Source organism: Schizophyllum commune, assembly GCF_000143185.2.
Source record: "Schizophyllum commune H4-8 unplaced genomic scaffold SCHCOscaffold_1, whole genome shotgun sequence".
NCBI classification, from domain to species: domain Eukaryota; kingdom Fungi; phylum Basidiomycota; class Agaricomycetes; order Agaricales; family Schizophyllaceae; genus Schizophyllum; species Schizophyllum commune.
In genome coordinates this window covers 1,142,838-1,155,448 of record NW_026089538.1, presented here as the reverse complement: position 1 = coordinate 1,155,448, position 12,611 = coordinate 1,142,838, and the positions used below count along the sequence as shown (strand labels likewise).

Genomic DNA, 12,611 nt, shown 5'->3' with positions numbered 1-12,611 from the left:
TTTAACCCCTTTGTTGCCCAATCCCTATAAATACTGGACGAACTTCACGATGTTCCCCATCTTCCTTCATCTCCAGGTACGTCTCTTCCAGCCCGCATCACTTGGCTGACTACCGCTGCACGGACGTGCCCCATCTACAGCGGGATCCGGAGCCCAGTCAGCGGAGGTAGGGGGAGCTTTCGGCCTGCGCGATCGCTGCTCTGAGGTACTTCAGTTGCGCGGGGCTGTACTCGGCCAGGTACGACCGCCTCTGTTGTATGCTCATTGCCACTGCTGGCTGGGTGGTGCACGGCACGTTCGCCCTTCCAAAACGCCCGTCAAGAGGGCGTGGGTTGTGTCGATAGTTGTCGGGGTCGGCGCACGCGCATGTAGCAGAGATAAGTCTTTTTCTTTCTGTACATCTTTTCGGTGACTTACTATCTACGCAGATCTCGTCCTGTCTTCAGCGGTTGGCCTGGGCCCAGGTGGAGAGTGCTTGGCCCGCGCAAGCATTCCTGTAGTTCGCTTCTCCGGTGCGGGGCTGCTATGGCTGGGCATTAGCGACCGTCTGTTGAGGCTTCTATGGCACCTGTGCCTGGGTCGTGCACGGTCTAGTCGCGCACCCGAGTTGTCTTGCCGTCCTGGAGGCCTCCGGTAGGCCGAAGGGACTTGCGAATGTTGGGCGTGTCGATGATGTCCGGGACGTGGTGCACAAGCACGTCGGAGAGATGAGGCGTACCATGTATCAGAATTGAGATTCGCGTCGTAAATGTCATCTGCATTTGACGCGCCCTTCAGTTTGAACATGTACGCACATGACCGTGTGCCCCTGCCGGATCCGTCCTACTTGAGCTCGCTGGCCTTTCAACGGTCTCCACCCCATAGAAAGACCTTAGAACCTTGCTCGACCACCATTGCAGTATGCACGACAGCATACGAACAAAGGGTGGCCTTTGATGCAGCGAGGCCTTGTCAAGAACGCGAAGCGCAGGCTGAGCGGTCTAATCGTCTTGCATCGAATCCAATCCACAGCAATGCATTAGAGTAGTGCTAGATGTTATGCGAGAGATACTACACGGGTATTGGCACAATGAGTAATCGACAGAGCAACGTTAGTCTATGACACCTCCCAAACGCCTGGTGCACGCCCTTCGCTTGCACAAGCGGACACCCATACAAGGCGTCGTGCGGTTGAAGCGCTTAGCCGGCGTTGCTGAAAAACCAAGACCGCCTCGAGCTGGGAGCGTTGGCGCTGATGAAAGCATGAGCTCCGACACAGAAGACACAATCGCATGAAGGACTCACCCCTCCTCGCCCTGAATGCGGGCAAGCGGCGACGCACCACCGCCGGTGACGGCACCATGCTCCGTCGGACGACCACCACGAAGGGGCTTCGCGATGCGGCCGAAGTTCAACGGAGACGACGCAGCGGCCTTTTGAGCTGTTGAGGCAAAGAGTAAGCAACTAAGCATCGCCGTCTCAAACCACGCCCGACTCACCCCTTGCCTGGTCGAGACGCTCCTTGACGGCCTGCAGCTGCGCCTCGAACTTCTGGTTCTGGACAGACAGCCGGCGGTCAGCGTCCTGCAGGAGAGCCTCCAGGTTCTGTATCCGCTCGTTCCTCGCGAGCAGCTTGCGCTCCGCGATCCCCGCCTCCTTCTTGAGCGTCGAGTTCTGATCGACGAGCTGCTTCTGCACAAGCGTGAGCTGCTCGAGGTTGCGCTCGAGGAAGGCCATCTTCTTCTGCTGCGCCTTGCTGTTGCTGTTGCGGATCACGTTGTTGTACTGCTCCTTGATCTCATCGAGCTGGATCTCGAGCTCAACAACCTACATAACATACGTCAGCAATCGCTTAGACGCTAGGTAAGATGAGATGGTGACCTTCTCGCAGCGGTTCTGCAGGTCGCGCATCAAGCTCTTCTTGACGCCGTCGAACTCAGCAAGCTGGACGTTGATGGCCTTGCGTGTCCGCTCAAGGTCCTGGGCGCTCTCGGCGAGGTTCTTGCCACCTTCGATACCGGCAGAGGTGACAGCGAAGGCACGCTCCAGGAGAATATGTCGGCCGAGGTATATGGGTTTATGACGATGGGACATACCTTCAGCTCCTCGTTGACGCTCTTCAGGCTCTCGTTCGTCGCATGGAGGTTGCGGACCTCGTTGGTCTTCATCTCCAGTTGCTGGCGGAGGTCGACCATTTCGCTCAAATGCGCATCACGCTTGGCAGCGTACTGGGCCTCGAGCTTGGTCTGAAAAGCGTCGTTAGCGTCATGAAACACCACACTGACTGACAACAAACCTTCAAGTCGGCAATCGACTCGGCGAGGTCAGCGTTGCTGGTCTCCTCGTCGTGGATCGTCTTCTCTGTAGAGAGGTCAGAAGATGTTCGCAGTGCCATATAAGTGGACGAACCGAGAAGCTCCTCGTACTCAGCCTCAAGCGACGCGACGCGTGCCTCGAGCTCCTCTCGCCTGCGCGTGAGCATCTCGTTCTCCTCCTGGCTCTGGCGCAGACGGTCGACGGTCTCCCGCACGACGTTCTGACCCTCGCTGAGCTGGCGACGGATAGCCGTCAGGTCCTCGCCCGTAAGCGCGCCCGCCGAGTCCATGCTGTCGAGCTTGTTGAGGATCGCCCGCAACTGGTCGTCCTTCTCGCTGAACGCGCCCGTGTCGAACTTGGCCATCATCATCGCCATCTTCTCCTGCTTGCGCTTCTCCTTGTCCTCCGCGCCCGCGTCCTTCTGCGCCGTGCGCAGCTCCGCGATCAGCTTGTTCTGCTCCTCGAGCTGGTTCGTCGTGTCCTGCTGCTGCTCCTTGAGGATGTCGATCGTGATCGCCGCCTCCTTGTTGTCGTAGTTAAGACGCTCGACCTGCAGGCGCAGCTCGTTGACCTGCGTCGCCATCGTCTTGTTCTCCTTCGACACCGTCGCCTCTTGCTCCTTGAGGAAGGTGAGCTCCTCCTTGAGCTCCTTGACGAGCTTCTCGGCGGCGTTGAGGGCGCTCTCGCGCTCCCCGAGGGCGTCCGTGAGCTCGTTCTCGCGACGCAAGAAGTCCTCGCGCTCGTCCTTCTCCAAGCCGAGCACGGTCGGGGTGGCCGGACGGCTGTCAGGGAAATCACCCTTCTGGAGGTTCTCGATGGCGGGGTTCACAGGCGTCATGCTGCGCGACGTTGACACGCCAGAGGGTGTCGGGCTCGTCGGGGCCTTCTTCGGCTCGGACTTGGCAGCGGAGGCAGGGGCGCCAGCCTTAGCCGGCGTTGCCCAGTCAGCCTCCTCGACCTTGCCGCCGGAGCGCCAGATCGCAAGCTCTGCCTCGAGAGCGGCAATGTACTTCTGGTACGAGCCATTCGCCGCTTGAGACTTCTGGAGGAGGCCCTTGAGCTCTTGTGGTGAGAGCTCAGCGTTAACGCGAGCGGCGTTCTTGATGCTTTTGGCACGGATACCGAAGCGGAGCGTCGAGAGCGTCTCGGACTCGTTGTAGATGCAAGGAGAGCAGTTGATAATGAGAGTCGTGCGCGAGTTACCGCCCAAAGACTCTTGCAGGATACGCGTGAGCTTGGAGTCACGATATGGCACGTACTTGACCTGCCAGGACGTCAGCTATCTGCGTGAGCTTTCTGCAGGAGGAGATACTTGCCTTGGCGTCAGTGAGCGCGTTGATGACCATACCCAGTGCTGATAGCGACTTGTTGATCTTCTTCGCCTCCTCTAGCGTCTGCCCAGATGCACCCGTCTTGCCAACCTTCTCGGAACCCGCGAGATCGACAAGGTAGAGGTTACCCGTCTTCTGCGCGCCGGTCTCGGTGTTTCGGCAGATGATGGTGATGAGGAAGATGGAGTGGGATCGTGAGGATTCGGCATTCATGTCTAGTTACATCGTTAGTTACTGGACGACGCGACACACGGCGATATACTTACTCGTAGCGGACACGATACGAGCCTGTCCACCTGTTCGCATAATTTCGTAAACTTCCTGGGCGCTGCTGACATAGTAGTCGGACAGGTTCTTGACGTAGACACCCTTCGACTTCTCTTCGTGGACTTGGAGATTATCGTTTTGCGCTGTGAGAGATGGATGCGTCAGTCTTGTAAATGGAGGTTCAAGACTTTAGCTACGCACGCGCTAGCAAATCACGAATCTTCTCCAAGTAGATCTCCATGTACGAGACCTTCACCAAGTATTCCAAGTGGGCCTCGCTTTCGACGATCGACTGGAAGATCTGTTCCGTTATCCGAGGTATGATACCCTTGAGCTCTTGCGAGTCTATGTCCGCGCCCTTGGGATATGTATGAGTGGATTGCTTCCGTTCCCAAGGCCACCGCGACGCACCATCATCGTGAATGTCTTTCCACTTCCCGTTTGACCGTACGCGAAAACCGTGCCGTTGTAACCATCGAGCACATCTGAGGTCTGTATCAAGAAGACTGAGAGCCATATAACGATATAAGAGCGCACCTTTCACGATGCTGCAAGTCGGATATGCGCGCTTAGTTCAGCGATCTTACACGAGGAACGGGGATACGCACTCCTTCACGCCGTAGTCAAAGACCTCATGCTGCTGTGTGCCCATGGGAAAGACCCTATCGAACGTGAATCCGTTGGCCTCGGGCCCCGTCTGGGCCGTGTTGCCCGTCATCTTGACGGTCGTGAGGTCGTCGCTGAAGGCGACGCATATGTCGCCGCCCTCGCGCTTCTCGATCGAGTTTGGCGGTCGGAATCTGCGGGGTGGCGCGCCTCAGGTGCTGGACGCGCTGCGGAGGCGCGAAAACGCACCGGCATACGACCTTGATGTTGTTGCCTTGGTTGGCCATGTTGGCTGCGGGAGCCTGCTACGACGTCTGTGCGTGTGTTCCGTGGGCGCCGCCGTGGCGAGTGGGATGAGTGTCGGCCGCCGGAGAATATGTACAGCGACGGTCGACGTGAGGGTAGGAAACAAGGTGGAGGGCGGCGACTAGGAACAAATCCGAAGGCAAGCCTTGTTTATTTATGTTGCCATGCAGCCACGAAGCTCGGAGGACGCGCCGGCTCATGTCAGGATCGAATTTACGCGTTTGTTTTCGAGCAACAAAGGATACAGTGGGGTCTACTAAGTATATACAGCATTGTACAGGATGTGAGAGAGGCAGGAGCACGGAGTAGTCTGAGTGGCAAACGTCCTAGTCGTCATCACTATCCGAGATTTCTGCTCGTTGTGGAGGTGCTCGGGGGCGGCTGGACGAAGCTGTCGGTCTTGGAGGAGGTGCTTCATCTTGGGCAGCATCGCAAGCATCCATCCATTCCGCATATATATCGATGGGTTCAGTAAGATCTATTGATTGTCAGCAACGATTTCACCACGACAAAGACAGTCACTGCGTACGGTTGACCTTGCCCTGATATCTCTGATCGCAGACTTTGCAGCTGAGGTATGCAACACCGTCTTTCTTGTCCATACGGACTGTCACTGAGTTGTCGTGGTGGCAAAAGAGGCAGGTAAAGGTGGTGTCTGTCCGCCCCTTGAGTACGGTCTCGTGCGCGATGTTAGGTCGTATACGCACCCAGAGGCTGCTTCCTACGCGCAGCATTCGGCGCAGGCTTCTTCGATGACTTTTTCCTCTTTCCCATGATGGTGGGTCTGTATGAAGGTGTGAGAGTGAGGAGCTCGACTTGCACGGCGCCGCAAAAGCGGAATTTCTCGCCCACGTGACGTCAGAGAAATCGGGCACGTGCGCGGACGCGTCGTTGATGTCGAGCACAACGTGCTTGGCGACCGCCACCACCATCGACTATGGCATCGAAGCGTCAGGCCGCCTCGCGGCCGCGCACGGCGATGAGCACCAACGCGATGCATCCTCCCAACCCCCCGACGCGCTCTCGATCCGTAATGTCGAAATTGACTAATTCCACGCGCTCGACGGACGAGACGAACAAAGCCGGCGGTGACCAGCCAGAGACGAACATCCAGGTCGTCATCCGATGCAGACGGCGCTCAGAGAAGGAGATAGCAGAGAACTCGCCCATTATCGTTAGCTCGAGCGGCGCGAAGAGCCATGAAATATCCATCGAAGCTGCGGCACCCGTATCCAGCATGGGCGTTCTCACGCTGGCGCCTATCAAGACCTACCCCTTCGACCTCGTATTCGGCCCAGAAGCAGATCAGGCCTTGGTCTACCATGAAGTCGTCGCCCCCATGCTCGATGAAGTCCTGCAGGGCTACAACTGCACGCTTTTCGCTTACGGTCAGACGGGTACCGGCAAAACGTGCGTCTTTGGTCCCCTTCATCTGCTCTCGCTTGTACTAACCATGCCCCCCAGCCATACCATGCAAGGAGACCTCACCCCGACCCCCATGGGCAACCCATCCTCTAACGCCGGCATGATCCCCCGTGCCCTCTTCCGCCTCTTCCACCATCTTCAGACATCCGGCGCCGACTACTCTGTCAAGGTTTCCTTCATCGAGCTGTACAATGAAGAACCACGTGATCTTCTTGCCAGCGATCTTGCCGCACCCATCGGCTCCTCACAACCTATGGGCAAGGACTCGAAATCAGGCCCCACACCCGGCAGCGACCTGAAGATTTTCGACGACTCAGGGAAGAAGGGTGTTTATATCCAGGGCCTTGAGGAGGTTCCTGTAAAGGACTCCAAAGACGCTCTCGCCCTCCTTCTCAAGGGTAGCCAGCGCCGCCAGATCGCCGCCACCAAGTTTAACGACCACTCCTCGCGTTCCCACTCCGTCTTCTCCATCACCGTCCACATCAAGGAGACCTCGACTATGGGTGACGACCTGCTAAAGGTCGGCAAGCTTAATTTGGTCGACTTGGCGGGCTCCGAGAATATCGGTCGCTCGGGGGCGGAGAACAAGCGCGCACGCGAAGCGGGGATGATCAACCAGAGCTTGTTGACCCTCGGTCGCGTCATCAACGCCCTCGTCGACCGCGCATCGCACGTTCCGTACCGCGAGTCGAAGCTCACACGACTGTTGCAAGACTCGCTGGGTGGGCGCACGAAGACTTGCATCATTGCAACCGTCTCCCCGTCACGGTCCAACATGGAGGAGACGCTCTCAACGCTCGACTACGCCATGCGTGCGAAGAGCATCCGCAACCGGCCGGAACTCAACCAGCGCATGTCGCGCAACTCGCTGCTCAAGGACTACATCGCCGAGATCGAGCGCCTGAAGGCGGACCTGCTCGCCGCGCGGGAGAAGAACGGTATCTTCTTCAGCGAGGAGAGCGTGCAGGAGATGGAGCGCGAGAAGGAGCTGCGGCAAACGGAGATGGAGGAGGCTAGGAAGATGATCGAGATCACCGAAGGGCAGCTCAGGAGTGTGCGGGAGGAGTTTGAGCAGAGCATCGCGTTGCTGATGAAGCGGGAGGAGGAGCTTGAGCAGACGCGGGGCGAGTTGAAGGAGACGACGGAGACCTTGCAGACGCGCGAAGGCGAGCTTAGGACAGCAAAGACGGCATTTGAGGAGGAAACCGTCGTCCGGCGCGCGCACCAGAACACGGAGGACCGCCTTAACGACGTCGCGACTGGCCTTAAGGCCGTCACGCAGCAGAGCGTTGCCGCCGTGGGACAGCTCATGGACAAGCTCGACCGCAAGTCCGCCGTGCTAAGCTCCAACACCCAGGTCGTCCGCAAGCACAGCAAGGGCATTTCTCAGGCGACCTCTACGCTCTCCCAGAAGCTCGATGAGTTCGTTAAGGTGTCGTCGCAGACCGCGCTGCAATTGCAGTCCGATGCGAAGGACTTCCAGACGAAGGAGGCCGCTGCGCTTGCGGAGCAGTCGCAACGCGTAGACGAGCAACTGCGGCAGGTTCAGCGTGCGCTGCACACCATCTCTGCGCGCGACGACGACGAGGCGAAGGCCATTGACGCTGCTCAGTCGGTCCTTGCCGGGGCGCACAAAGCGTTCCGCGCGGGTTTCGATGCTTGGAGCGCCACCCTCCGCAAGACCTGCGACGCCGCGTGCGCTGACGCCGAGAAGGCGGCCGCGCAGGCCTTCGCAGCCGTCGAGAAGGCCGTCGCGGGCATGGGCGCCGTTGCGGACGCCGTCGCGCGCGAAGCTGCAGAGTTCGCAGAGGCTGAGCGCGCCGCTGCCGCCGAAGCTCGCGGGCTTGCGGAATCTGCCGCCGCGGACGAGGTCGCTCGCCTACGCGCACAGAACGACGCCCTGAAGCGCATGCTCGAGGACGAGCGGACGAAGGGCGCGCGCGCGAAGGATGATTTGATCCAGCGCATCTCGGGCTTGCTCGGCGAGTTTGTCGCGGAGCGTGACCGCGGGCTGCGGCAGGCTATCGGCAGCACCGTGCGCGCAAACGAGGAGGGTGTGAAGGCTATGGAAGGCTTCGCGGAGGCGCATGGGGGCAAGATGGATGGGATGGATGCGCGGGCTGCAGACCACAGCGTAAGCGTGGGCAAGCAGGCCTTAGATGGGAAGCGCACGCGGGATGGGGCGAAGAAGGTTGGTCTGCTTGTGTGTGCAGGGTGAACGGAGGCTAATTTGTGTTGCAGAGCGTGGCGAGCGCGAAGGGCGCGTTGCACGAGAACTTGACGAAGATGCAGGGTACTGTATCTGGATCGGTGCAAACATACTCTGTGCAGTTCCAGAAGGAGACGGAGACAATGCAAACGTCGGCCTCTGAAGGTATGTTCAGGTGTGCTGATTGGGTGCTACATGTGCTGATGTTTGATTAGCTTTCGACCGTCAGTCGCGCGCAAAGCGCGCACGTTTGGAGACCACGAAGTCGCTAGGTGCGGAGGTGCAAAGCGAGTACAGGTACTTCCAGCGCACCGTCGCCTCAACCTCGCGAGATATCGATGGCATGGCGGGTCGCGTGGCGTCTGGTGTAAGTGATCCTCTCTGCCTTTCTGAAACACAGTCGCTCATAATTCTGCAGTCTTCAAGCCTCAAGAGCGGTATCGAGACTTACCAGCAAACCGCATCCTCGCACCTGTCTTCTGTCCAGAAGTCAGCCGCGACTCTGGCGGAACAGGGAACGAAGGAAGACGCGCCGACGAACATGACGCCTCGCAAACGCGCTTGGGACTACGAGGACGAGTGGGAGTTGACGAAGCCGCGAGAGGAACTGCTGCGCGATTGGCGGGCGAAGGGGATGTCCTCTGTCGGCAGCGAGACCTTCATCGCCGAGCACGTACCCTTACCGAACGAGGAAGTGCTACGGTCGCCCGACAGTGGCATAGCGTCTGCGACGACTTCGCGAGTGCCGACGCCAACACCAGCCGCGCGAGCGTCGCCGATACCGTCTTCACCGGAGTCTGTCGCGCCCTCGGTTGCGTCGGTGGCCCCATCCGTTGCCTCATCATCGACTTCATCCTTGGCGCGCCCACCAGCGGACCCACCAGCTGCGCCGCCGACGCGCATGGCGCATAGGCGGACAAATAGCAAGCTGGGCGGGATTCCTGCGCCGTCAATAGGAACGTTGACGGATGCGCGGAATGTGTACACGACTCGGTCTCGTCGGGTACGATAATTGTCGTTGGGTACGATAGATGATGATTCGTTGGGTCTTCCCTTGCTATCCGTTGTTCGCTGTAACTTATCCATGTCGGCGCAACCTACTACTGTATCATACCCTCTACACTATGCTATGGATCTGATGTCTGCCTGGACGTGCGCATTGTGTGAATGTTGAAGGCGTAGGGATGCGGTGTGATATCGAAGAACTTGAACGCGTACTTCGAAGTGGGTGTGTACAGTTTACTGAAGAAGCAGAAGGGTCACGGACAGTTTCAGGTTCGGTGTGTGGGAACGATGTCGCAAAGGACCGTCGGCGTTCTGGACAAGAATGGCAAGTCACCACTATTGCGAACGAGATCTCGGATCTAAGTAGTATTTGGATCTGAAATCTTGATTCCTCTTGTGCAGGGCTTGTTGACTTCCTCGAACGAGGGGACGGGTAGAATGCCCTTTCAGATCGTCTGATCACGCAGCATCAGAAGATAGATGCCCGATATTCTCGATACAAATCGCAGAAAATGGCTACAACAGAGACAACCTTGTATGCATGGAAGACGTCACGTCAATGGCAAATCGCTGTGTGGTCTCGAAGGGTCAGCGCCCGCGAGCGAGCCCAGGAAGGTCGTCAGGGCTCATAATAGAATCGATGGTGGCGCGTAAAGCCTACGTATATTCGATCCATCGTGATCTCTTATCGTACCGACGTCCCTTCACCGGCACATGTAGCTTCATTCAGAGGGCATGGTGAGTCGACACTCTATGTATATGGACAAGGATGTTGGCCGCAACGACGCCTGCAGCGAGTCGCGCGTTGACCATCGCCTTCACACGAGGATTTCCCGTGTATTCGGCCAGGACTTTACTGCAAGCATTCGTGTTAGCGACCGTACCAATATCGTAGTGAGGAATGAGCATCTGATATCCATTTTCTCCGAGTAGGAGCAGAATACCGACTTGCTGCCATTGATCGTGGAGAACGGGCTTTGCGGGAAGACTGTGCCTTCTTCGATACGGAAGTACTTTGGGAGATACATGTAGACGCTGGAGAGTTTTGCGAGCTCCTGGCCGGGCGCGAGCGTGCCAGTCATTGTAGCGTGTATGTGGTCGAAGGCCTTGGTCAAGACTGGGAGGTTCGGTGGCCAGTCAAGTCTAATGGATTCAGGCGCCATTCAGCCAGGATACGATATCGTTGCAATGAGGAGAAGACAGCTTTGTATGCTCAACTGCCTTCAAGATGTGGTGTCATTGACCCTGTCCAGGGTTGCCATGCTTAGGCAGTCGTGAGAGTCGGTCCTTTGCCTCACGCTTCTTGAAGCTGCGACTAAATTGCGTCTCTGAAGTGGCCGGGTGAAGGAAGCTTAAATTTTTGTTGTCCTGGAGCGATTTGACCATCTTCGCGCGGTTTCGTAGAAGCTGAGCAGTTGCCAAGGTCGAGCGACGCGTGAGCAAGGCAAGAGTTCAGAGGCGTTGATGGTGATGGGAAAGGACAACGTTACTATGCAAGTTCGCACATTGACGCGCTTGGCTCGGGTTCGGATTGCTCACACGATCAGGTGATCAGTTGTTTAACTTGCGAGCTGCGTCAATTTTTTCATCGTTGCAAATGAAGTCCCAAAGTTTTGTGATAATGAAATTATTGCATTGGTTGATAAAACAGATGCTGGGTCAATCCGGTGGCGCGAGTGGAGTACCGCGAGGCTGGCGAGGCGAGCCGCACAACGCCTCGCGGTACAAAGCGACGATCTAGAATGGCCCAAGTCAGCCAAAGGTCTGGCAAAGCATTGTGAGGTACTCATCTCAGTAACTTCCACGCGTGCTGCATCCCGGTCGTAGTCGAGCAAGCCCCTCGTCCAAATGTCGCAGGCCTCAAATGAACTCGAGAACAGGTGACTCGTACCGTGCACGACCCAGACACGATGGCGAGTCAATACTTCAACAGTCGGTCGCTATGAAGGCTTTAGCAGCCCCGCGTCTGAAGAAGTACCGGGGTCCGTCTGCGCAGGCCAGACAGCCACACCAAGCCATTGTGTCCGGGCCAACCGCTTGAGGCTGGGACTGTAGTTATGTAGATGGTTAGATGCCTGAAGAAGAGCAAAGACGACGAAGGACGTATCTTCAATAAGTGCATGCACGCCAAGCCCGGTCAGGACTCAACACCGTCAGCCGCGCCTGCATGAAGCAAGGTATTTTGAGCGGGTACGGGCGAGTCGGACCCCGCACCCAGTCGGCAGTGGCAACAAGGCGCTGCAGCAAGCGGTCGTTCACGGCCTCGAACAGCCCCGCACTACTGGAGCACCTTGCCAGAAGCGGTTGCGCAGGGCGACGGCTCTCGCGGGCGATAAAGGGTAGCAAGCTTCCTTTAAGGCTGGCCAGAGGGGACTGGGGCGCCGCTGATAGTGGGATAGGATCTGGGTTGGAAATCAGTATGATAAACAGTGGAAAGAGGGTAATGATTTATCGTCGAGATGGGGCAAGATGGGGACCAACTGCGAAGCTGGCTCGGCCTTTATCTTCCGAGAAAGGAAAAGGAGAAGCTGTTGAGCTTGTTTTAATAGACTCATATGCCATCAGTCTCAGCGTGCCCAAGACAATTCCCGGTGGATGCAGATCGTAAAGCTGCCCACTGAAGAGTGGGACGCTTATCCATCATTGGATACCTATCGCAAGCCTCCCGCTGACGAAAGTGTTCTGCTCTGGGAATGAGAGCGCGTGCAGGGTGGAGGAAGCACGGCATCCGGACTGGCCATGCGTCGGAAGTATCAGCGTTACGAAATAGGTCAGTAAGCCTTACCCTCTTAGCTGTACGTTAGCCTGCTGAGATTCGAGAACGCGAGTAGCGTTAAACAGCCAAGTAGCGGCGGGGGATCTTGACCCTGAGAAGTACGTGTAAAGGGTCATGCACGCAAAGGCGATGTCGATCTTGACCATGGCGGAGCATGCAGTAAGTGGCGCAAGTTTGCTGGAGAGTGTGATAGCCATAGGGAGGTAACAGGCAACGTGCCGTCCGCAAGGGCAGATGGACGTTCGAAACCAACAGCGGTTTACTTCGGGTCCGAAGGAAGCCCACGGTCATGTGACTATTTCCTAGAGGACGTGACCAGAGAACCATGGCGGAACGGGATGTGAAGAACGGTATTCTACGGCTACAACATTTGTCTACCTCCAGTTCTCGT

The 12,611-nt window shown here is 57.5% G+C and overlaps 4 protein-coding genes across 4 annotated transcripts; 1 reads left to right on the top strand and 3 right to left on the bottom strand.

The window, feature by feature from the left end:
• Positions 1–989: 989 nt before the first annotated feature.
• Positions 990–4,943, bottom strand: SCHCODRAFT_02605236 (putative kinesin-1). Its single transcript, XM_050344155.1, has 14 exons — positions 4,749–4,943; positions 4,502–4,693; positions 4,431–4,441; positions 4,305–4,378; positions 4,095–4,251; positions 3,893–4,036; positions 3,612–3,841; positions 2,389–3,559; positions 2,276–2,340; positions 2,076–2,225; positions 1,861–2,022; positions 1,479–1,806; positions 1,285–1,420; positions 990–1,231 (listed from the first exon to the last, which is right to left on the bottom strand). Exons 1-14 carry the CDS (start codon positions 4,784–4,786, stop codon positions 1,180–1,182), a joined length of 2,910 nt encoding a protein of 969 aa, XP_050202740.1. The 5' UTR covers positions 4,787–4,943; the 3' UTR covers positions 990–1,179.
• Positions 4,944–5,004: 61 nt separating this feature from the next.
• Positions 5,005–5,620, bottom strand: SCHCODRAFT_02605233 (Elf1-domain-containing protein). Its single transcript, XM_003036089.2, has 3 exons — positions 5,513–5,620; positions 5,335–5,460; positions 5,005–5,283 (listed from the first exon to the last, which is right to left on the bottom strand). Exons 1-3 carry the CDS (start codon positions 5,577–5,579, stop codon positions 5,132–5,134), a joined length of 345 nt encoding a protein of 114 aa, XP_003036135.1. The 5' UTR covers positions 5,580–5,620; the 3' UTR covers positions 5,005–5,131.
• A 108-nt stretch (positions 5,621–5,728) lies between these two features.
• Positions 5,729–9,702, top strand: SCHCODRAFT_02605230 (kinesin 2). Its single transcript, XM_050344154.1, has 5 exons — positions 5,729–6,215; positions 6,270–8,421; positions 8,472–8,604; positions 8,655–8,806; positions 8,858–9,702. Exons 1-5 carry the CDS (start codon positions 5,743–5,745, stop codon positions 9,449–9,451), a joined length of 3,504 nt encoding a protein of 1,167 aa, XP_050202739.1. The 5' UTR covers positions 5,729–5,742; the 3' UTR covers positions 9,452–9,702.
• A 388-nt stretch (positions 9,703–10,090) lies between these two features.
• Positions 10,091–10,882, bottom strand: SCHCODRAFT_02605229 (uncharacterized protein). Its single transcript, XM_050344153.1, has one exon. It carries the CDS (start codon positions 10,605–10,607, stop codon positions 10,263–10,265), a length of 345 nt encoding a protein of 114 aa, XP_050202738.1. The 5' UTR covers positions 10,608–10,882; the 3' UTR covers positions 10,091–10,262.
• Positions 10,883–12,611: the final 1,729 nt, after the last annotated feature.